The sequence below is a fragment of the Diachasmimorpha longicaudata genome, chromosome 5, assembly GCF_034640455.1.
Source record: "Diachasmimorpha longicaudata isolate KC_UGA_2023 chromosome 5, iyDiaLong2, whole genome shotgun sequence".
Classification (NCBI taxonomy): Eukaryota; Metazoa; Arthropoda; class Insecta; order Hymenoptera; family Braconidae; genus Diachasmimorpha; species Diachasmimorpha longicaudata.
In genome coordinates, this window is record NC_087229.1 from 4,971,975 (window position 1) to 4,993,381 (window position 21,407).

Below are 21,407 nucleotides of genomic sequence, written 5' to 3' on the forward strand. Positions count from 1 at the left end.
CATTTAAATGCTCCCTACTTGCGCGGTTTCTATTATTCTACGCCATTAACGATATTTGCCTTCGCTTTCTACTTTACTCGCACGTATCTCCTTAACGCCCTGCCTTATCTACAGGTAGGGCGGCACAATTAGTTCACACATCGCCGCTAGAGCTTGATCGTGGCACTAGCGTTGCTGGGTCATTCTGGGGGACAAATGACAGCCAATCAGCAACGACGTTCTTGTTCAGTATTTTTAAAATAAGCATTCCCTTTTCCGTATTTCAAATAAGAGAGAATTAATAACAAGGACTGGAGACGAATTTGATCCAGAAAAGAAAATATCTGCAAAAAATCACCCGACGCCTTTAGAAATAGATATTTCTAACTTAACAATGCTATTTCAATCCTCCCGGCACTAGTAAACTTGATGAAGAACCAGTGGGGGCGCTCGTGTCGCCGCCAAGCGAAATGAAAATGGCGGTGTTTCCTTAAGCGGAATTGCTTCGAGGACAACACACACTTCCATTTTCACCCTTTACAGTCTGTACAAATCACCTACAAAAACTAAATAATCAATTGTGAAGTTACTAATGGGGATAATCGTGAAAAAAAGTGAATTCAAGTGATAAATATAACTCGTGGTGATTGATAAACGAGAGTTTTGGTGTGAAGTTGTGTTTTTTTGTCGCGGGCGCCGACGAGTGCTGGTCAACCGACTCCTCCGGGCTATTTTGTGTATTGTACTGAGTGAAAAATTTATCAGTGTGCTATACACTTCTATTGTTTATTGTGTGTGTGATTTTTCTACTAATGAATTTCAAGAGGTTAAGAACGAACGCAGAAACTTTTTGGGATTTCTAGATTCAGCAACTTTTTTACTACTGTATATATAATAATAATAATAGACCAATTTATCGGCGAGTACTCTGGCCTTCAGGAGGCTGGTGGAACCATGGCTAAGTTTCATTTGTTCAACGTGACTAGAAATATATAATGGAGTGTGATACAACAAAATATTAAATCTCCATGCCAATACTACGGAGTAGCTGAGTTTTTGTGAGCTACTGAAGTTTACACATTTGATGCACGCGTTACAAACTCATTCAATAGTTTGTTTCATTAATTAATCACCTGCAACATCGGTGCAACATTAAGTTACCCAGAATAATTGAAATAGCACGGCATTAAAATTGACAAAGGGAGCGAAAAGAACATAAAGACAGAAAGAGAAAGAGAGAGAGAGAGATAGATCGCCAGCGATAAAAGTGTTGGGCTGACTGGGTGGTGAAGGTGGTGGGGGATACATCCCATGCCGATGCCGGCGGAATACCACGAGAGCCACGGGAACCACGAAAGTACAAATTTCGGGCTCGCGGCCACTGCTGCTGCACAGGACGCCAGCAACATGACGGCCAACATGTACCGAGTGGGAGGTAACCTTCGCCAATGGGCCCTTTTTTTTTTTAAACATATTCCCTTTTCTCGTGCTAATGACCAAAATCATTAAATTGTGTCCTGTCTTTTTTTCCAGTAACAATAATTGTATATTGTTCGACATAGCGTATACAATATCAATTTATCATGAACAAATTGATATTCGCAAATGGCATCACAGCGGCGTCCCCTGTCCCCATTCTCCTTTTGCCTTGTCCTTCTCCTTCTGTACTCGTTCTATATTCCCCTCTCACTTTTATTTCTCATTTGGATCTTCCCTGTCTATGGCTCCCTCTTTCTCCCTTTGCTTTCCACAAATGCGTCTTTCCCCCCCTATCCCCTCCCCTACATCTACCTCCGTTCATTTCGTTCTTGGCGTCCCGTGCTGCCGTCCGTTCCCTCTGAATTTTCCTATATCCTGCTGTGGACATTTGGCAAAGTCCTTTCAATGCTAGGTCATACCAATTTGCTACACAATCATTTCATGGAATGGTGTAATTAAAATTCCATTAGGAATGATAATTTTATTGCCGGATTTTCATTTTTAATTTTGCTATGATCACATCGTTAACTATATTCATTGAATGAATTGGGCAAAAATTTATTTAAAGAAATTAAGGAAATTTATAATGAAAAATATAAACAAAGGAAACTGCAATAAACAGGCCGCGTAGAACTCTTCAGCAGAATCCATATGCTGTTACTTTTTGCTTTCGTTATATTTTCTGGCTATTTCATTGATAATGAACTTCCGAGGGAGGTAATTCACGTTTCCAAAATGACTAATTAATTGATTTAGAAAAGTCGATTATTAACAAATTAATCCTAGTTACGCCGTAATATTATGAATTGTTTTGCCGCGTAATTATCAGAGATGTTAAAAAAATATTTTTGGAGTAATTACTATTTGTCGATAACTACAGAGACTATTGAGAGGGAATTACACTCACAAATACTCCAAACTAATGCCGATTATAATTTAGTAAAAATTTCAAAAATGAACCCACATAATTCAAAGTGTATAGACACATTCTCTAAGATCATACTTTCACAGTTCATGATATTCTCGATTTCCGATCAAAATTATGAGATCGGAAAAATAATCGGTCAGGAGACTTCAATCCGGAACCAAAAAAAACGAAATAATTATTCCTGAAGTTGAAGTTTTGGAGTCATGAATTATGCATTTACTCTCGCACTAATGAAAGAGCTTCCGATACATTTTTTTGTTTCTATAGTCATTCTATAGTCCTACGAAGTAATTCCAGGATCACCCTCCCTTATTTATTGTATTTCGATCACTCACATCCGTGAATTAATTTTCGAACGGTCATTATCATTACTGCAATTCGATAATATAATGGTAACTTATGGATCAGTCGAAGGAACTAGTCTGTTCCTTTTTTACAATAGATTCCAGTCAATAACTTCGACTGTTGTTGCTTTCAAAATATCAAGGGGGTGATGAAATGGGGGTATTTTTTGGCTCTTCCGGGTGTTTCTAGTAATGTTAATTTAGAGAAGCAGTGATCGCTGAAAATTATCATACCTACTTACAATTTATTTTTGGTTACAGATTATGTGTACTTCGAGACATCATCCACGTCTCCTTATCAAATACGAAGGATAGAAGAATTAAATAAAGTAAGTTTTTGATAAACTTGACCAGAAATTTTCTGAATTTTATTATATTCATCAATAATTTATAGTTGGGAGTCATGGATTGGTAAACAAGTCTGAACATGATTCGGTCACTAGCTGGGTAGTTCTTCCATTATTAAGTACGTTTTTTCATCGTGGGCGGATCTATATTTTTACTAGGTTGTCCTCTTTCTAATCACATTTTTAGGAATGTCCTAAATTCAATCTAAATTGTAAGAATTTCCTCAATTTTGAACTTTCTAAATCGTCCTCAAACGCTGTTTAAATTTGCCGAAACCTTATCAGTAGACTTTGTGTGTTTAGCAAGCCCCTGATTTTTCTGAATATTCAATTAATTCCTAGAATTTCTTTGAAACTAAAAAAAATCATTCCTTCGAAATTCCTAGAAACTTTTTGAGTTCCCACAATTTTCATTATGTTGACAAACTTTATTTTTGGAGGATTGACTTAAGAAATTTTAATATTTGATCATTGTCATTTTGAAAATTACGCCTGAAGAATTTCGACGTAGAATTAGGTACTCGGGGAATTTTGCCGTGTAACCGTTGTACCTAGCCCCCCAAAGCGACAATGAACCAATTGTAACGTGCCTACCACTTGCCACGTTACCTGTGGCCTCTGAGTGAAGAGACCGAAATTCGAGTCAGGGGATTAAATATCGGTCGTTAAGTCAATGGGTAGTCGAATGGAAAATTTGTTTCAAAAAGGATTTCAAATATGAATTATTAAACCCTCTTTACTCAAAGGTTTTTCAAATATGATGTTTACTTAACCGTCGCCAGGACCTTAAAATTCTTTAGTTACCAATATTAATGCCCTTCCAAGGAGACATCGAGCATACAAAAACAATTCGACTCTAAATGTGAAAAATTGAAGCAAATTTTATGTGACAAATATATCTTGAAAAGACACACTTCCTTTTACAAGTTCTTTCAACAAATAAACTATAAAGAGGAACTCGGAGTACGCAAATTCCGGGAAGGATAGACCCCTCGCCAGCATTTGGGTATTTCCAGGCCTCTGTACTGAGCATTGTCACAGGACCGCAATAAAACCATAAAAGGTTTGTGTCGAGAAACGGGAATAGTGAATTTTTAATGACCGTGCCCTAAAGTGCAATAAACATAATGGAAGAATTACCTATTAATTTTCACCATTCAATATGCTAGTTTATACGAACTACTAAACAAGGAATTTATTCCAACAATTATATATCACAGCAGGAAGAACAATTTCAACTGAAATTTGGACTTTTCGTTTATTATAACAGATTTCGTTTATTATAACGAGTTAGCTGATTTTCGTTAATTAAAAATATTGAAAATTGCAACGTCATTGGCAGTTGTGACAATGTTTTTGTTTATTTCTCGAAGATACAGTATTACGACGAGATTGGAGGTTCTTCATGAAATATAAGAAATTCAAAAGACAGTAATTTTAGAAAAATTTAGAATCTCCATAGGGAGTCATTTAGGAATGCTGGGTATGATATTGATATAATAAGGTCGATATGTCGAAGGAATCGACATTCCTCTTCTATATCAATATTAATAATTCTTTTAAATGAAGTAACTCAAACTTTCATTGGCATCCTGTCCAATAAACAATTGTGAAAAAAATTGAATTGTGAGAAAACGACATAACGCGCGTCACTCGTTGCTAAGCGATGACATTGACGTTAAGGGAGGACATCTCGAAGAGTCCAACATGGGGCCTTACCCTCACCCTTACTTAGTTGAGGGACTAAACTGGGAAACAGGGGATACTCGATATAACAGCTTTATTTCACCAAAAACCCAGTTTAATATTTCTTTCATGATATTTTTATAACCTTGAATAAGTAAAATGTGGACCATTATTTCCGAGTCGCCATAATTAGGTAAATTATTTTTATGATGAATGAATAATTGTCAGGGGTTAATTTTATTGAAAATAATTATTGTGATTATAATGGTTTTGTTAATACTTATCGGCTTATCTGTTTATTTTTAGACGGCGAGTGGTAATGTTGAGGCAAAAGTAATGTGTTTCTTCAGGCGAAGGGATTTACCGCAGACTTTGATTATGCTAGCTGATAAACATCAGTGTAAGTATATTTATTTACATAGCTTTAGAATTTTGGTAAATTTTTTCAAGTTTGGGTTTTCATCACTAACATTTACTTCCAAATAAAGATGATAGTTTAACGAGGATCTCGAGAATACATTTTACAGACATTAAAATTTTATTGAAAATAAAATTTCACTAGGAAATCAATGAATAACGTCTCAATGTTTAGAAATTGGTGTCTGTTTCTGTAATGATTGCCCACCGTGTCCACCATTAAATATTTTTTTTAGTCAATCGGATAAATTTAAAGATTTCTCTATAGGCTCTTCACCATAGAACAAGTTGAAGTATTTTGTCTGCACTTCAGGACTGGAATCCTGAGTGGATTCAAAATTAGATACTGCAAACAAAGAATGAATTTTCGAGATTCCGGTTGGCCGCCCAGACCTTCGCGTTGTAGATTGAATGAGTCAGGAATTTTCTGTCTTATATTTCTGAATTTTGTGGAAGTACAAAATTATCAGGAGATCATTTTCCTAGGATCAGCCATACGAGGCAGCTAGGATAGTAATAAGGTCTTAGTAGAAGAGGTGAACATCCCAAAAAACTATCCTAGAGTTAAATGGGAGAGAACCTGCCGATTATCCCCTTCGATTTTTCATCATTCCATTTTTTCATTACTTGTCCTGGGTAGCTGACCCTTGCAATTAACCAACTTTCAAAATCATCCTATCTGCCTCTACTGGTTGATCCTCATGGTCGTTTAACTTGTGGCCAAATTTATCACGCGTGTCTAGATTGTTTGACTCTTCTAATCGTTTACGAGGGTGAATAATGATCCGGACAAAGTTGGACTCGCGGGAAAACAATCCTATTAGTTCTTAATGCTCCTAAGCCATAATTATTGAGAGGAATGATTCTTGTGATGTTTCAATCCTTCACGAGCCATGCACCTAGCGAGGTACAGGATGTTTGAGTATAAGTTAATCCCCGTGACATTCAACGTTCCCGACTTTTAACATTTTTTTTATTGTCACTTACAAGACATGATCTATATCATATGAACTACATGGGCCATTCCACCAATTCTCAGCACAATTTTTCAATTGCCATTATTAATGATTTAATCCGATAACTTCATTAATACCATCGGGTTTTTACCAATTTTCTTATCTAAAGTCCTTCCGTACAGAGGAACTACGGAAAATTGTTGGAATACGAGAAAAAGAAAACCCTTTTCGCGTTTCGTTTTTCTACGGTGCAATGAAAGAGATAATGAGAACAGAGGATGTAGGGTTGAGATCGTATAAGTAAAGTCGGGGGGGCAGAGGGTGGCGGAAGGGGGGGCGGGCCGGGGGTGAGACTTTTGGGAGGGCAAGAGGGGATGGCAGATGAGGATAAGGGTGATATTTGGGTAGGGTGAGTACGAAAGCGGAAGGGTTTGTATCGATCTGCTGGAAGAGAAGGATAAAAGAGGGAGGTACACGCCTACGTATTTCCCTGAGTTCCAACCACTCACTCACCTCACGTCCATCCCTGGTTTTCCACCCTTTTCACCTCACCTACCCATCTACCCCTTTCCACCTCTCTTTTCTCCTCTGGTCTGAAACTTAATGAATGACTGGAGCAGGATTCACTATGTATATATATTATTCAATGTATATACATATATATATATGTACGTATTTTGTACATACGCTACAATGCAAATGAAGAACCCTAGTATCTAGTATACACGGTGTCCCATAACTGCGCACTCTAATTCAAGAGTGGAACGAGCCTGAAATTTCGGATTGAAAATTTCTATTCCACTTTGATGTGCGATACATCCCTGAGGCGTTTTTCAAATTTGAATTTCACATATCACAGCATTCCTGGGCACATTGGATCATGTTCTGCTAGCAAAGATGAATTCATCATCAGTTGATTGGAATTTATATCCATCACTTCAAGATTGGGAATTCTCAATTGACCTTTCATTCACGATCTTGTTATTTTATTAGTTGAAGATTAGCAGAGTTTTTTCGGAATTAATTTTCAGGAGAAATTCAGAATTTATTTTAGTCTCATGTTGACTTTATCTGGGATTGATCTCAATAATAGGCCAACAAGCTTGACAATAGGCTTAACAATAGGGAAATAGGCCTGGCTTGATCGCAGATCAACCTTATCTTGGCCATAAATTACCCCAATGGGTTTGGCTGGACCACCAAAAAATCCTATGACACCAGTGCCGGTCTCCGAAAGAGGAAAAATATTATGAGCCGAATCCTATTGATTTTCAAAAAAGGGTTTTAATTATTTTATATGGATAGCAATATCGATGGTGATACGTATTAGGCGCCAATTTAGTGCAGGAAAGGTTGACAAAGTCGATTCCCCGTGGTAACAAATTTTTAAGACCCCGGCGATAGGGAGATTGCCAGCAGACGAGCTACGTCTGTCGGCACGGTTTTTCTGTGGTTTCCCCATGCTATTGTCATGTTTTATGACAATGCGAATGAGGTGTAAAGATCAAGTACCTCGTCCAGTTTGTTTAGTTGTCAACTTTAGTAGCTGTCTGACCCGTTTCCAATAGTTCGTAATAGCACACCTTTCAGCTCGGACGAGATAGAGAGCAGAATCTTGTTCGTGATTTTTTTCATTACGATCTGGATGTTGACCGTTGTCCAAGATGTACCTATGACTTTTTCAATTGGGAATTGGTAAAGAAAAACATTCTTGTTCTCATTGCCCGTTGAAATTTTTCCGATCAATCTTTCTTTGGGCACTTAGCGAACAATTGAAGATGTGTTCATGGGTTGGCTCGTGCTATATTGGAACAATTTGCGTGAAGCTCATCTTCCTACTTTTTGTGTCTCCCATTGCATGTAATAGTTTCGACAATGCTGCTTAAGTAACTCCTGGCAGAGCTGCGAGTGCTTTTTGGGTTTCCGTTAAGTCTGTCAAGTTATTTCTTCAATCAGCATTAGAAAAAATCAAATGGTGGGTTTCAATAGTTTTTTCGTACTTATTGGAATTCATCGAGAATACAGTGGTGTGGAATACGGTTTTGAGAAATTATATAGCAGGTCCAGGCACCTAGCCCACTAAAAATAATGAGATAAAGCACTCAATGAAAAGGTGGAGAGATTGAGTTATACCTATCAATAAGATGATCTACTAGGACTCGTCCCAATTTGCTGAATTTAGTAATGCGATAAATATTATAAAGAATACCGTAAAGCAAAAGAAAGTTCATTTGATCACTGAATTTGGAAGAATTACTCCTTTGAAAAAATAGAATTCATCAATTGAGCTGAAATTTGGCAGAAGAGTGCTTGTAGATTATACCGGTTAATTGTCAATTTTTTTTTTCAACAATTACTTTGGTCTCTCCTCTGTGAGTATTTATAAAACAAAAACAAATGTGCACACATACGGATATAAGTCATTTCCAAGTAAAATTGTAGAATCACAAAAGCCATCAATTACGAAGCTTCCATTTGGAAGCAAAAAAAAAAAAAAACTGATGAAAACAGAAAAATAAGGAGGTTCGGTTTTTTTTGACAAACATTTGCAGTGGCAAGCGTGGAGCAGCAGAGGTCAGAATCTCCTGCAAGCACGCAGAGTCAGAAAATCGAGAATCAAGATTCGACTAAGGAAATGACTAGTAAAGATGGGATTGGTCCGAAAGTGATGAGCAAAGGGGCTGGGAAAGGTGGATGGCTCAAAGCCCCACTATCAGAGGCCCACGAGCCCCATGGTGAGTGACGCTAAAAAAAAACGATTAGAAAAAGGTCGAGTCTATTGTCAATGAATGCGCGAATTCCGCTTCCCTTAAGGTGACGGTAGTGCCAACCATATATTCATCGTTAAATATTTGTAGTGTTGTATCTGTATTACTAATAGGACATTATTATTTTTTTTGTTTGTTATGCATAAACTATTGATTTTGTTCAATATTCATCGATCCTCTGTTTTTCAATCATCGATTTATTGGGAATATCGTTCCCTGCTGTTCCGTGATTACTCCCAGTGCTGAGAAAGCTTGGAAAGTTATGAATGGCATTGGGGTGTGAATGTCCTCAAAACTTTGTATGGCTCTGATGGAAAAGTGTTCTCCATCGTATGCTCGACATTCTGAAAAATAAATGTTTACGCAATGCTTTCTTTCTTCATGTTAAAAAATCGATATTGACTAGCCGACAATCGTTAACCAAATTTATCAATTCGTGTCGTCATATTGAGCAAAAATTTTGATAATGATTGTCATCCTCACTACAGCTGTTGCAAATGGATGTTGATACATTATCTAGGTTCAAAATTGAACATAAAATACTTTCCGACTATAGACTGTAGTCAGTAACAAGCGATGAAAAATTTCCAAACTTGTATTAGTTAGATCAATGATGAAATGCCAATGATGATACAAGGCTTCTGAATGAGCAGTTGAATTGAATAATTCTTTGTAATCTTGATGAATACCGACAGCTCAGGTTGAATTCATTGTAAGGCCAAAGAGATATAAAATCAGCTGCTGTTGAACTGTTGAAACTTTAAGTTTTTGTTTCAGGTGTTCAATGAATGGCTGTACATTTATTTTAACCCCAAATACATGGCAAAGCGTGAATGTTTGGCTCAAGTTGGAATCAAGTTTAGGGATTCGAGCTAGAGTCAATTATTTATGATGCAACATGTTATAGAAAAATCATCAAGTTTTTTTTTCATTTGAATTAAACACTGGATAGATTTTTTTATTGGCCTTTCCCCTACTATTCAGCTGCATTCAGTGGAGATTCTTTAGTAATCTGAGGCATTTCTTCTTCAAATTAATTGTTCTCTTCCACTCAAATGGAATTTCCAATAGTATATTTTCAGCATAGTTATATGTGATTAATATTTCATTAATTTTATTGTCTGTGCATCTAATATATTTTCATTTCATTTTTTTTGTCTAGAAGTGACAGAAAGTCGATATAAGTCAATTATAGTTCCATTATTCTGCTATGATGGAAATTATTTTGAAACTTGATTTTGAGACGAGGTGTTGAAGTTTTTTTTAACGTTACCAATGGGCATTGCATTTATTATTATTTACGTTGGGCACTTCTTCTAATTAATTTCTGGCCAGTATCGTGATTTCTTATTTTGTCATTGCAGTAGGTCCATTACGTGTTGCTCTCATGCATTATAACAGCATGAATAATGATGATTAGAATTTTAGATTATCATTGACTACTTGAAAGAATAAATTCATAATTTTGCAATAAAAGTTATCTCCATTTTTTTTCACGTAGATTATATTTGTAATTATTTAAAATTATATATTCATTATTTGAAGTTAGTGATTTTTGAAGCATGACATCGTGCATGAAATTCGACATATTGAAAAAACAATTATTAATCCTTCTTATAATTCTGTTAAATAGGGATGGAGGAAAGTGTCGTAGGTGCTGGTGGAGTGTCCGAACTAAGTACAAAGCAACGGCATCAGATGAAACACAGAGAGCTTTTTCTGTCTCGTCAAGTTGAAACTATGCCTGCCACTCACATCAGAGGAAAATGCTGTGTTACTCTACTCAATGAGACAGAGTCACTCCTCAGTTATTTGAACAAAGACGATTCGTTCTTCTATTGTCTTGTTTTTGATCCTGCTCAGCGTACACTACTTGCTGATAAAGGTAAATTGATCATAAAATAAATTATTGCACCCCCACCCTCTGATCCGACCAAAACCAAAATTACCTGCAGCAACGATAGTAAAAGAAAAATTGCCAGATATAAAAAAGAAGGGATAAAAACTAAAGAATTTTCTGAGGAAAAAATGATAAATAACAAATTTAATAAATAAGTAATGAGTTCATGAGAACAAAAAAAATTTTGACAACAAGATTTTCTATCATAATCACAAAGAATATATCTTGTAGAGATTTAGTTTTGTTATTTAATTTATTAACCGGGGAATACAAAATTTATACTCCAATAGGAATGATAGAATACTTCGGTGTTTCATTTGAAGAAGAACTTGAAGACTGAAAAAGCACCACATTTTGAGAAAGTACTTTCCAATGAATTTAGGTGGAATTGCTGGGCTAGATTATATGGACCAAAAGCATTTAGGCAAAACTGGATAAACAACATTTCCATTCTTTCAGGTGAAATCCGCGTAGGCAGTAGATATCAAGCCGATGGTATCGCACCATTCCCTCTAACCCAGTGCGAACGCGAGGCCGATCCTCGTCGCCTCCAAGACTTGGAAACACTTATTTGGACACCTCGACACTCCCTGACTGATCGTCAGATTGACCAATTTCTAGTCGTCTCCAGATCAGTTGGCACATTTGCACGTGCCTTGGACTGTTCCTCGTCAGTGAAACAGCCTTCCCTCCATATGTCGGCAGCGGCAGCCTCCAGAGACATCACCTTGTTTCACGCAATGGACACACTTCATCGACATGGCTACGATCTTGCCAAAGCTATGTCCTCTTTGGTTCCACTCTCTGGTCCAGTCCTCTGCCGAGACGAAATGGAGGAATGGAGTGCTTCAGAAGCAAATCTCTTTGAGGAAGCTCTCGACAAATATGGCAAAGACTTCTCAGACATTCGTCGGGATTTCCTTCCCTGGAAAACATTAAAAAATGTTATTGAGTACTATTATATGTGGAAAACGACTGATCGTTATGTGCAGCAAAAGCGAGTGAAAGCAGTTGAAGCTGAGAGCAAATTGAAGCAAGTTTACATCCCGAATTACAATAAGACACCTCCAGCTGCTCCCACAGGTGGAGCAACAATAATACCTTTAGGTAACAACAATACTAACGGAAAAGGCGTTAGCATCTTAAATGGCAGCAGTAATGGCAACATCACTGACACAAGCGGAATGTTAATGGTTTGTATTGTTTCGATTCTATGTAGTTTGTAATTGCCCATTTATCTTATCACGCCCATACGCTTTTATTTTTTTTCTCTATTCACATCTCATATGTGAGGTATTCCACGTCAAATTATCAACTCGTTGACCCTGTCGCTATTGAAATCTCGCTGTCTATTTACATATTGCAATTTATATTTCTAAATTTACTTGTTGTTTTAAACGCCTTTGTATTTTTCTATTGTGAAAGGGAGGGAGGGGACCAAAGTCTTCGCCGAAACACCAAATCTGTTGCGTCGATCAATTGCGCAAGATCTGATCCATCAGACTATTTGCCGATTTCGCTTCAGATGGTGATTGATTGCACCAGGCGGGAATAAAGCAAATAAATTATAAAATAATGTAAATAATAGTGATTGATCAGGTCAAAAAAAAATATGGCAGTTTACGGAGTAACTGACAGTAAGGGTAGAATTGTATCGACGTGAAGGGGGAATAATTTATGTGTAATCATAGATCCTGTCACAAGGATACCACAATTCTTTAACATTCACTCTGAACCTCTTTAATTTTCATGTTCATAGGTTGGAGTTAATGGTAAGCCTTGTGAGAGCTGTCAGTGTAGTCAAAGTTCTCAGTGGTACTCCTGGGGTCCATCACACATGCAGTGTAGACTCTGTCAATCTTGCTGGACTTACTGGAAAAAATATGGAGGACTCAAAGTACCTTCGAGAATCGATGATTCAGATTCAGAACGTAAAAGAAGTGGAGGAGGCTCTGATGAGGAAAGTAAAGGAATGAGTGGAGCTCATAGGCCTCATCGTTGTTCGATTCCCTCTTGTGGAAAAGAATTCAAATTAAAGGCTCATCTCAGTCGTCATTATGCATCTGCTCATGGGGTAGATTTACGAGGAAGTGGAGCTAGTGGTGGAGGAAGTGGATCACCTAGGCCCGTTATGAAGACAAGATCAGCTTTTTATCTTCGTACGTCTGCATTAGCTAAAGCTGCCAGACGTCTTTGTGCTGTACAACTCAGAACTCGGCATGCTGCAAGAGCTCCCCATCAACCAGTTAACGCAGCACCATTGAGACATCTCTGTGCATCACCACAATTAACGAGTAAAAGTTCAGCTGAGCTGAGGATTTTGGCGAAAGCAGTGAGACCGAGGCCACGTCCCAGAGTTACAGATATTGCGACGAGGTTGGGTGATCATCCAGTGCCCCGGCAACCTGGCGAGTGGGATTGGCTGGTGCTTACTGCCCCGGGAATGAGAAAGCAGCCGGATGTAGTGGCGTTCCCGAAACCCCTCAAAGCTGCAGGTATGACTGATTCTCACTATGTTAAAGATTTCATATTTCCGTCACAGAATGTCTTGAGTACTATTCGTCCGATTGTGTTTGGTATGAACTGATTACAAGCCAGAAAATTAGGAAAGAAGAGAAATTGAGAGGACGAGGAGCATACCGATAGCTTAATTAGACCGATATGGTTCTCGTTGGGTCCTGAAGTTTTACGTTTACATATCTCCTTATCCAAGGGCAAAAAAAATGTGTGGAATACGTTTTGAAACGTAATTTTGATCCTTTTTTTCGGTAATTTTTAGGTCATTTTCCCTACAGATGTACTTTGTGTTTATTAAATCATAAAGTCTATGATTCCATACTTACATGGACTAATATTGATTTGCGATTGAGTATCAATATTAAAAATCAAATTTACATAATTCGCTTTTGAAAGCTTTTCTAGAAATTTCAACGAAAAGCGACTTCGCGAAGTCCACCATATCGAACAACGGCGCGCGCACTGTGCTTGACATGATCTTCTATACATTAACCATACGAATGGCGTAACGCTTTTAAATTATTTCATGGTATTCACGTGTTTGAAACCATGTAACAGACTTCCTCTTAGCCTTCTTCCTTATAGTTTCGCCTCTTTTAATTTTTTTATTCTTCAAGTTCTTTCATTCAATTTATTCAAATCATTTCGCGATTACGTGTTCGTCCACGTTTCGCCATCTTGTAGTAATGTACATAAACCGACATGCTTTTCGTATAGTGCACCATTACTCTGATTGCATGAATTAATTACTTCAGTTGATACATCCCTGAAATGTAAAAATTTAATAGTTTGTCTTGATAGAAAACCTGCTTCAGAGCCTTCCTTATTTGGATAAATTATGGTACACTGATACAAGAAGCTTGAATTTTTGCAGTTTGATTGAAAAAGTCAACAATGATTTATGGAAAACTTGTAATGCTTTGATAACGAAGATTCTTGCGGAAAGAAGAATTTTCTACCAAAAAGTGGTTATTCAAGTAAAATATGTGGGGTCTTCAATTCATTCGATGGACAAAATTTCCTATTGAATGGAAAGAAAGTCTCTATCGAATTTATGAAACAGTTTGGGGAAAAAGGAGGACTCCAAACGATATTGCTACTATGCGTTGTTTTTTATTGAGCAATTCCACGAATGTTGAAGGAACCAAAGAACAAACAAAGAAAGCGTAGATAGTCAACAGTATTTATTGCCTTCCTTGGGGTTTTGGAAATTGCTAACTTTTCTCATCTTCATAATATACATCACTGAAATATCAGCCTTCAACTGATGTGATATAATAATGACCAATGCATTTTCCTAATTTGCAGATGGTAGTTTGTTATACGACAGAGTGCCAAATAAGCCAGAGGTAGACAGATTGCCACCAACTCCACCACAGCCTCAGCCGCTACCAGTAGTCCAGCCCCAACAAACGATATTAAAGCGGCCAAGGCCGCCATTGGAAGAAATCAATGGATCAGATGGTAAATGTTGAAATTTGCTCAAGAAAAATTATGTTATAAACTCAAACAGAGCCTATTTATTGAAAAATCAGAAAATATGAACAATAACAAATCTTTCAAGTGTGAAATTTGTCCGGAATAATATATATAACTTTTGAGTTCGATGGAGGTCGTCTCCAAATGTTCTATTAAAAATTAAAAAAAAAGAAAATTGCCCCCTTAGTTAATTGCTGGTTCAATTTTATTTTTATGAATAAATGAATGGACATATAGTTCAATCAAATTTCTCTTAGAACTAGCAGAAATTTGTTTTGAATAACTCTGATTCGTTCTTGATCGTTTTATTGGTGATTTCATTGAATGAGCAATAACTTTTTGTAACTTTTTCGTAGGCATTGCTCTGAATGCGGGGCTTCAAGGTCCACCAGCAAAACGCGCCCATCATTCGCAACAGTTACATCCAAAACACACGATGGAACACGCATCACCAACAACTGTGCCCCTAGCACCACCACTGAATGGTAGAGCGGTACATCCTCATTCATTTCCTCATGGGGTACCAATGTCCAGAAGCAATGCACGTAAACAGGTCATTTCGTGGATGGATGCACCCGACGACGTTTATTTCCGTGCTTCAGATCAGGCAAAGTGAGTCTTGCACACCACAAACCGAAATTATTGCTTAATAATATCTCTATATTGAACATCATAAATCAAACAGTTTTTTATTATTATTCAGTCCAAAAGAGGTGATTCCTTACCTGAGTGACCAATGTGTTATTCGACGAACGATAAAATGTCAATTAAATATCAATTATCATGGGGTGTGATAAATACAGAAATGAAAATGATGTGTGATCGAAGAAAATTATGTGCACAATATGCTTTGGAAAACATGTAACTAATTTATTTGCTAAAATATCTAGTTATGTAAAGTACTGATGAAATTTTCCTCTTTTTAGTTCAATTAGCAAGTCACATATATACTCGAGTGTTAAAAAATTAAAATAACAAAATATCCAAATAATTACACATATTAAAATGCAAATCTACTTTAAATTTGCAGGAGACTGCGGAGGACCTTATCCTCGATAGAATTGAGAAGAGCAGCCCGCAAACCCTGGCGTAGATTGCCCGTACCGGTTATGCATCCACTTCCCCAACAACGAGCTCCGGCCTCTCGTGTAGAAGATCCACGAATGGTCGTAATTCTCGACTGAACTGACTGTAAAAATAAACGAGACATTACATTTGAATGTTATGTGTTCCCCCACTATCAACGAAAAGAAATTTAGAGTGAAAAAGGCAAGCCCTCTCCTGTTAGGTGTGGACTCATTTTTACAAAAAGAAGAAAAAAAAATCAACTTGAAATAACTTCAGAATTTTTCAATTTGAAGTTGAACATAAATTGCGAAAAAGTTTATCACCAACAACAGAGACGATAATCCACAACAAATATTTTTTTTCTTTTCATGTCAAACTGAGAAGTTTTTACTTCGAATAATGGAACACAAATGAATATTAAAATCGTGGTTCAGAGAGCCATGAATCTGAAGTGTTTGAAAATCTACCTGAAGTCATCGGAGGAGGAAAACATTCTCCAGATATGAAAATAATGAGAAATTAATGATAAAGTAAAAGATTTCACTGGCGTTGTGTGTGAGGGTACCTGCGTTTTTGCATGGTGTGTCACTTCATTGAAGGAACGGGATCTGGATGATAATGATAATAACAAATGGAAAACAATTTTAAAGCATCCCGCAACTGACATTGGAAGGAACATTAGAAAAAAAATGAATCAAGTCGCCGTGAAATCATGATTTCCTGTCGGTATTAATTAATTATTGTTGTTATTAATAATAATAATTATTATTAACTGAATGTACATAAAAACTATAACATAATATACAATCACAAACACGAGGTATACACGTAGAAAATCCACAATTAAATGATTTGAAGTAAAATTTACAAAAATTGAATTGTGAAAATGCAAGATTCGTATATAAAATTGATTATAATTGCATTGTCCGATAAAGAACGGAAAATCGAGATTGAGGACAGAATTAATGAATAAAAATGTGCTCATGTGTGTATTAGCCACGATACAAAAAATGTTAGAGAGTGAACATGTGAGTGAGAAAGAAAAAAAAACAATTAAAATGCTACGAAATGCGAATTTCCGTTGTTTCTATCCTTGGCGCAAGGCGTGATTCGTGGCTACTGCGTGCCACTTTCCCTTCTTCCCTTCAATCCTCCCTGTAAGGACAGAATGTGTGAAATAATTGTCTGAGATAAATCAGTGAATGAAGGAATGAAAAAATGATTAAAATTACCAAGAACGAACGATAATTTCGAGGGAATAAGAATGCTCACTGTGAATATTTTTATTAAATTTTCAAGTTTGATGACTTTCGTCGCAATTAATAAATAAATATACGCATTGCTCGGATTCCTAGTTTTTTTCTATGTTAATCCTTCGATTTCGAAGATTTTCACATGTCGATGGGGCACATTTTGCTAACAGATTTGGAAGGCTTATCGAATTTCAACTCTCGAGTATTCTAGATTCTTCCAGAAAATTAGTAATAAATTTATCACCGCAGGATTTTGTTTTTAACAATATCCGCTATCCGTTTGGATACGTGTTTTAGTGTCGTTAGAATTCAATCGCACAAAACCTTGTGAAATCCCCAATTGTTCTATCTTCTATATGGGACATTCCATTAGCAATGAAGATAATTCTAAGGGAGTTGTAAGTTCCACTAGTTCAAGGACTCGATGTTAATCGTGAAACAAAACAGAAATGAATATCCGTATCAACTGTATTCAAGTCCAACAGATTTATTTACTTAACAGCTTTCTGGTACCGATAACACTTGGTTTGAAGCGCTCAAATTTTCAGTCGTGATAAGTTGAAATTATTTTAACTAACTGTTGCTGGCGGGGAAATTCTTCAGCGTAAATTTTCGTGAGAGATATGCGGGATACAATTCTATGATTTATGAAATGTTGGGGCAGAGGGGAAAGGGTGGATTCTATTAGTTATTACGGACTAACAACTATCAGAAGCTTGAAGAAAAAAGATTGTTTGTTGATAATCTGGTCAAAATTTGACTAGGGAAAAAAGAAGAAAAAGAATGGGTATTCAAAAAAGGTAAGATATTTGTGAATTATTCAAAAGCATATATATTTTATTCATTTACAATTATGAACTTCATTTTCATCAGTGGAAGAAACTCAATGAATTATTCATCTCTCATCGTCATAACTCTTTCTATAAGTATGGAAATTCACTACTGCAATATAAAATTTTTCGTAAAAAAGGAACATGTTAACGGACTAAATTGCACAAAACGTTATAACGCTCTAAATCTCCTGAGCGCATCTTCCATTGATGGAATAGAAATAATTATGACTATTGAGAAATCATTCTTAAAGAGATACTTAAAAATTAATGTTACATTGATTATAAAGTTTTCAGTTTATGCACAATGCAAAAAAAGATATATATTTATAGTTCTGGAAATTGTAGCGATTCAGTAATTGTTGGTGGACAAGTGTCTCGGAATTTGTCGATTCATGCTGGAAATAATTTTCCAGTCAATAAAGTCAATATGGAATTATCTGTAAATGGGTCATTTTTTCCTTAAGTTACAGTAATGCGGGATATGCAAAAATCTGCCTACGCCATCCGAATACTTTGGATTATTTGGAAAACAGCTGGAACAAACAAAATCATTACATCATAAGTTTATAACGTTACAGTTGTTGTGAGTTGTTCAGCAGGGATTTCGATCCATATTCGAACGAAAAATTTACTAATTATTTCTATCCTTTTGTATTACTGAACGACAATAGTTCTAACTTGACTGATGTAAAAAAGAACATAAAATAAAAGCTCACGACTGTAACTAAAAGGTTCGGAAGGAACAAGAGATTTTCTCCCGCGGTTTTTTCTCACAACTGTGTCAGTTTGAATTCTTCATGTTCTTTTTATTGACTTTGAGTCAGTTTACCGCTTTTCCGTTAAGAGTATTTACCTGATCCACAAACAACAAATATGAATAAAGCCAGGAGCCAGGGTCCAACTGGGGATCCTTCTTCTGTCGATTTCTGTAATGAAAAGAATGTTCTGGATGTCAATGGTTTACTCCGGAATTTGGCATTGCTGCCTAATATTTAGGTACCTCAAGCTTTCTTTACGTTACAATTTTTGTTAAGAATAACGACTCAACTTGGTTGGACTTTCTACCGATAATTTATATTTAATAATCAGAGTATTCGTGCATCTAAAAAATAGGAACATGCATTTTTGTGTCTGGACACAAATTAAGTACTCAGCAGTTGATACTTAGTATTTTGGCGACTAATTAAAGCACCAACATACTTGGAATTACCTACTCCTGCTCAAGATCAATAAACTAAATAATCTAATAGAACCTATCAAAATCCAACCTCCCTGGTTGAGCTTAGGAGTAACAGATGGTACAACTTTAACCTTGTATATCTCTAGAAATTGTCATTCAAACACTTGAAAATTAAATGACTAATTGGATAAAAATACAATTAGAGTTGAGGATGTTGCATGCACCAAAGCCTGATCATATCGCAATCATTCAGAAGCTGATATTTTGGTTAAAGCAAGGATGTGTTCGATTTAAACAGAAACTTACCGATGACTTTGGTACATTTCCCCTCAATGTTATATTTTTGGTTGCCTTCTCATTGGCAATACGCATTCTCTGCTTTGGTGCCATTTTAACGATCCAATAGCTTCTTCGTTCCTTTAAATCAATGAAGTAATCCTCGAATAATTTGGCGATTCAACAAGGTAAAAAGTGTACGTGTTACTCAACGTCTAGTCGCTTCCAATCTGCGTTGACGTAGACTCACTCACTGTGACATGTGAATATAGCACCGCAACACCGGCCAAACGCACTCCACGTTCACACCCCACTGGTCAAAATAGTGTCTTTATTGACTTATCCTCCATGTTGGCCAACATACGTCCCAAGCTGTTAATTGATTCGTTCAGATGGCAATTCCGTGGCCCATGGAGTGCGGGATTATTCGAAGGTAAAGTAGACAAAACAGCAAGTTCATACTGGCATATATTATATTTAATTAATTTGGACTTGTTAATTATATTACAACAACGATTTCATAAACTCTTGAACATAAACTTCAACTGATTATCGTTCTCCAACTTCTCACGTCCACGCAGGTGGCTGATTTGCTCTTACGTTAACTCCTAAATTTATTCTCATTCTCGCTCACTAGGAAATTTATCCCATGGAGGAGTATCAAGCTAGGAGTAACATAGGAACGGTCTTCGTCGCTCACATATGGCAGTTCGGTTATATTTACCATCACTCCAGAAAACAATCTTGCACGAATGATTTTGCTAATGATTGAAGTGATGAAATAGTAGAAGTAGAGAAGAGCCAGAAAATAGTCAATCATTTCTTCGTAATATCACGCTGGGTACAGTGTAATGGTGAGAAGTGCTTGGAGTAGCAGACCGAGTACGAAACCGATTTCCCTCGTACTCATTTCCGCAGCTGTACCTTTTCCAGTGTTACAGAGAGACTTCTCACAACATGCTGTACAAGCATAGAGCTTCGTTCTTTCTCCAATCACTATACAACCAGGTTCACATTTGTTTGTGCAGTTTCGTTCTATCGCCCACATCATGGGTTCTGATGTCGAGTTTTCTGTACTTGTGGTGAACGAGAATCGTTTCACCTGCACAATTAATGAAATTAGAATGCGAAATGCAGAAATAATCATGTTTGTGTTTGAAATGGTGATTTTTGCGACCAGACGAGGCAGCATTGCAATCGGTCTATTGTTTGGATTTTGTTTAAAAATGATGCAGAATGGTTTGACACATAATAATATGAAGCTTGATCGACACGTTCTTTCAAAAAATCATCCAAACATGAGAAATGTAGAAAACTAGATGACTATTGTCAGTGGGTAATTAGATTGAGGTACTTACAATGCAAATTCGTTTGTCATCTTTACACTTCTTCATCAACGATGTGTGATTACCAGTCAAATCTACACATTTTTCTCCATCCTCCATCGTATCACACTGATAACACCATAAATCGTTGGCTCGCTCAGTAGCTGCATGTGTGCGATGTTCCTTAGTTAGTAATTGACCTAAAATATTTTTCGAAATGATAAATTTTTAATCTTTCAAGATTGATTCGTAAATTGTGTTGGCACTAGAAGTCAACAATTTGGCTATAGGAATATAAAAATAATTAATAGAGAAAAATTCTTACCTTGTGCTGCACGGAAGACAATCCCCAGGATAATTCCCAAAAAGTGAACTCTAACCTTCCCTGCCATATTTCTTCCTTTTCGCTCTCCAATTGAAAATAATCAGATAATCCATGTGCGCATATCCTTCTCAATTCCTAATCATTCACCCGAATTCCGTGAATAGTATGTTCGCTAGTTATACAAACCAAGTGGTTCGTGGTAGTCATACGCACTGCTGGCACTAAAAACTGTCATGCTGATCATGGCTAGCGCCTGCGTTGAGGTAGAACACATTACAGTCTTTCTGGGAAAATCGATATCATCCAGAATATCAGGAGAAGAGTTCTCTGCTTTTATCCGTGTAGGA

The 21,407-nt window shown here is 36.7% G+C and overlaps 3 protein-coding genes across 5 annotated transcripts; 1 reads left to right on the forward strand and 2 right to left on the reverse strand.

The window, feature by feature from the left end:
* Nucleotides 1-441: 441 nt before the first annotated feature.
* On the forward strand, nucleotides 442-17,216 carry LOC135162597 (metastasis-associated protein MTA3). Of its 3 annotated transcripts, XR_010298991.1 has the most exons (11): nucleotides 442-1,414; nucleotides 2,992-3,059; nucleotides 5,070-5,163; nucleotides 8,689-8,871; nucleotides 10,538-10,789; nucleotides 11,264-11,997; nucleotides 12,564-13,299; nucleotides 14,630-14,785; nucleotides 15,157-15,412; nucleotides 15,504-15,661; nucleotides 15,831-15,971. XR_010298991.1 is itself a non-coding variant. In XM_064121242.1 (10 exons), exons 1-10 carry the CDS (start codon nucleotides 1,291-1,293, stop codon nucleotides 15,982-15,984), a joined length of 2,757 nt encoding a protein of 918 aa, XP_063977312.1. In that variant the 5' UTR covers nucleotides 442-1,290; the 3' UTR covers nucleotides 15,985-17,216. The 3 variants fall into 3 exon arrangements, 2 of the variants coding, with proteins under 2 accessions (XP_063977312.1, XP_063977314.1); XM_064121242.1 differs by lacking the exon at nucleotides 15,504-15,661 and having other exon boundaries at nucleotides 15,831-17,216; XM_064121244.1 differs by lacking the exons at nucleotides 8,689-8,871; nucleotides 15,504-15,661 and having other exon boundaries at nucleotides 15,831-17,216.
* Nucleotides 17,217-17,929: 713 nt separating this feature from the next.
* Nucleotides 17,930-19,577, reverse strand: LOC135162605 (stress-associated endoplasmic reticulum protein 2). The gene is made up of 3 exons (XM_064121252.1): nucleotides 19,441-19,577; nucleotides 18,808-18,880; nucleotides 17,930-18,487 (listed from the first exon to the last, which is right to left on the reverse strand). The coding sequence occupies exons 1-3, from the start codon at nucleotides 19,522-19,524 to the stop codon at nucleotides 18,450-18,452; spliced, it is 195 nt and encodes a 64-aa protein (XP_063977322.1). The 5' UTR covers nucleotides 19,525-19,577; the 3' UTR covers nucleotides 17,930-18,449.
* On the reverse strand, nucleotides 19,441-21,366 carry LOC135162602 (uncharacterized). Its single transcript, XM_064121249.1, has 3 exons — nucleotides 21,061-21,366; nucleotides 20,769-20,935; nucleotides 19,441-20,512 (listed from the first exon to the last, which is right to left on the reverse strand). The coding sequence occupies exons 1-3, from the start codon at nucleotides 21,125-21,127 to the stop codon at nucleotides 20,243-20,245; spliced, it is 504 nt and encodes a 167-aa protein (XP_063977319.1). The 5' UTR covers nucleotides 21,128-21,366; the 3' UTR covers nucleotides 19,441-20,242.
* Between the last annotated feature and the right edge of the window lie 41 nt (nucleotides 21,367-21,407).

Excerpts from the sequence above, each read along its gene's own strand:
- LOC135162605 (XM_064121252.1), bottom strand. The coding sequence starts at position 19,524 with ATGGCACCAAAGCAGAGAATGCGTATTGCCAATGAGAAGGCAACCAAA. Across the intron at positions 18,881-19,440 it reads GAAATGTACCAAAGTCATCG|AAATCGACAGAAGAAGGATC; the intron begins GTAAGTTTCTGT and ends TTTTCATTACAG. Across the intron at positions 18,488-18,807 it reads ATTTGTTGTTTGTGGATCAG|CTGTTTTCCAAATAATCCAA; the intron begins GTAAATACTCTT and ends TGTTTGTTCCAG.
- LOC135162597 (XM_064121242.1), top strand. The coding sequence starts at position 1,291 with ATGCCGATGCCGGCGGAATACCACGAGAGCCACGGGAACCACGAAAGT. Across the intron at positions 11,998-12,563 it reads ACACAAGCGGAATGTTAATG|GTTGGAGTTAATGGTAAGCC; the intron begins GTTTGTATTGTT and ends TCATGTTCATAG. Across the intron at positions 13,300-14,629 it reads GAAACCCCTCAAAGCTGCAG|ATGGTAGTTTGTTATACGAC; the intron begins GTATGACTGATT and ends CCTAATTTGCAG.
- LOC135162602 (XM_064121249.1), bottom strand. The coding sequence starts at position 21,127 with ATGGCAGGGAAGGTTAGAGTTCACTTTTTGGGAATTATCCTGGGGATT. Across the intron at positions 20,936-21,060 it reads TGTCTTCCGTGCAGCACAAG|GTCAATTACTAACTAAGGAA; the intron begins GTAAGAATTTTT and ends AAAATATTTTAG. Across the intron at positions 20,513-20,768 it reads ATGACAAACGAATTTGCATT|GTGAAACGATTCTCGTTCAC; the intron begins GTAAGTACCTCA and ends TTAATTGTGCAG.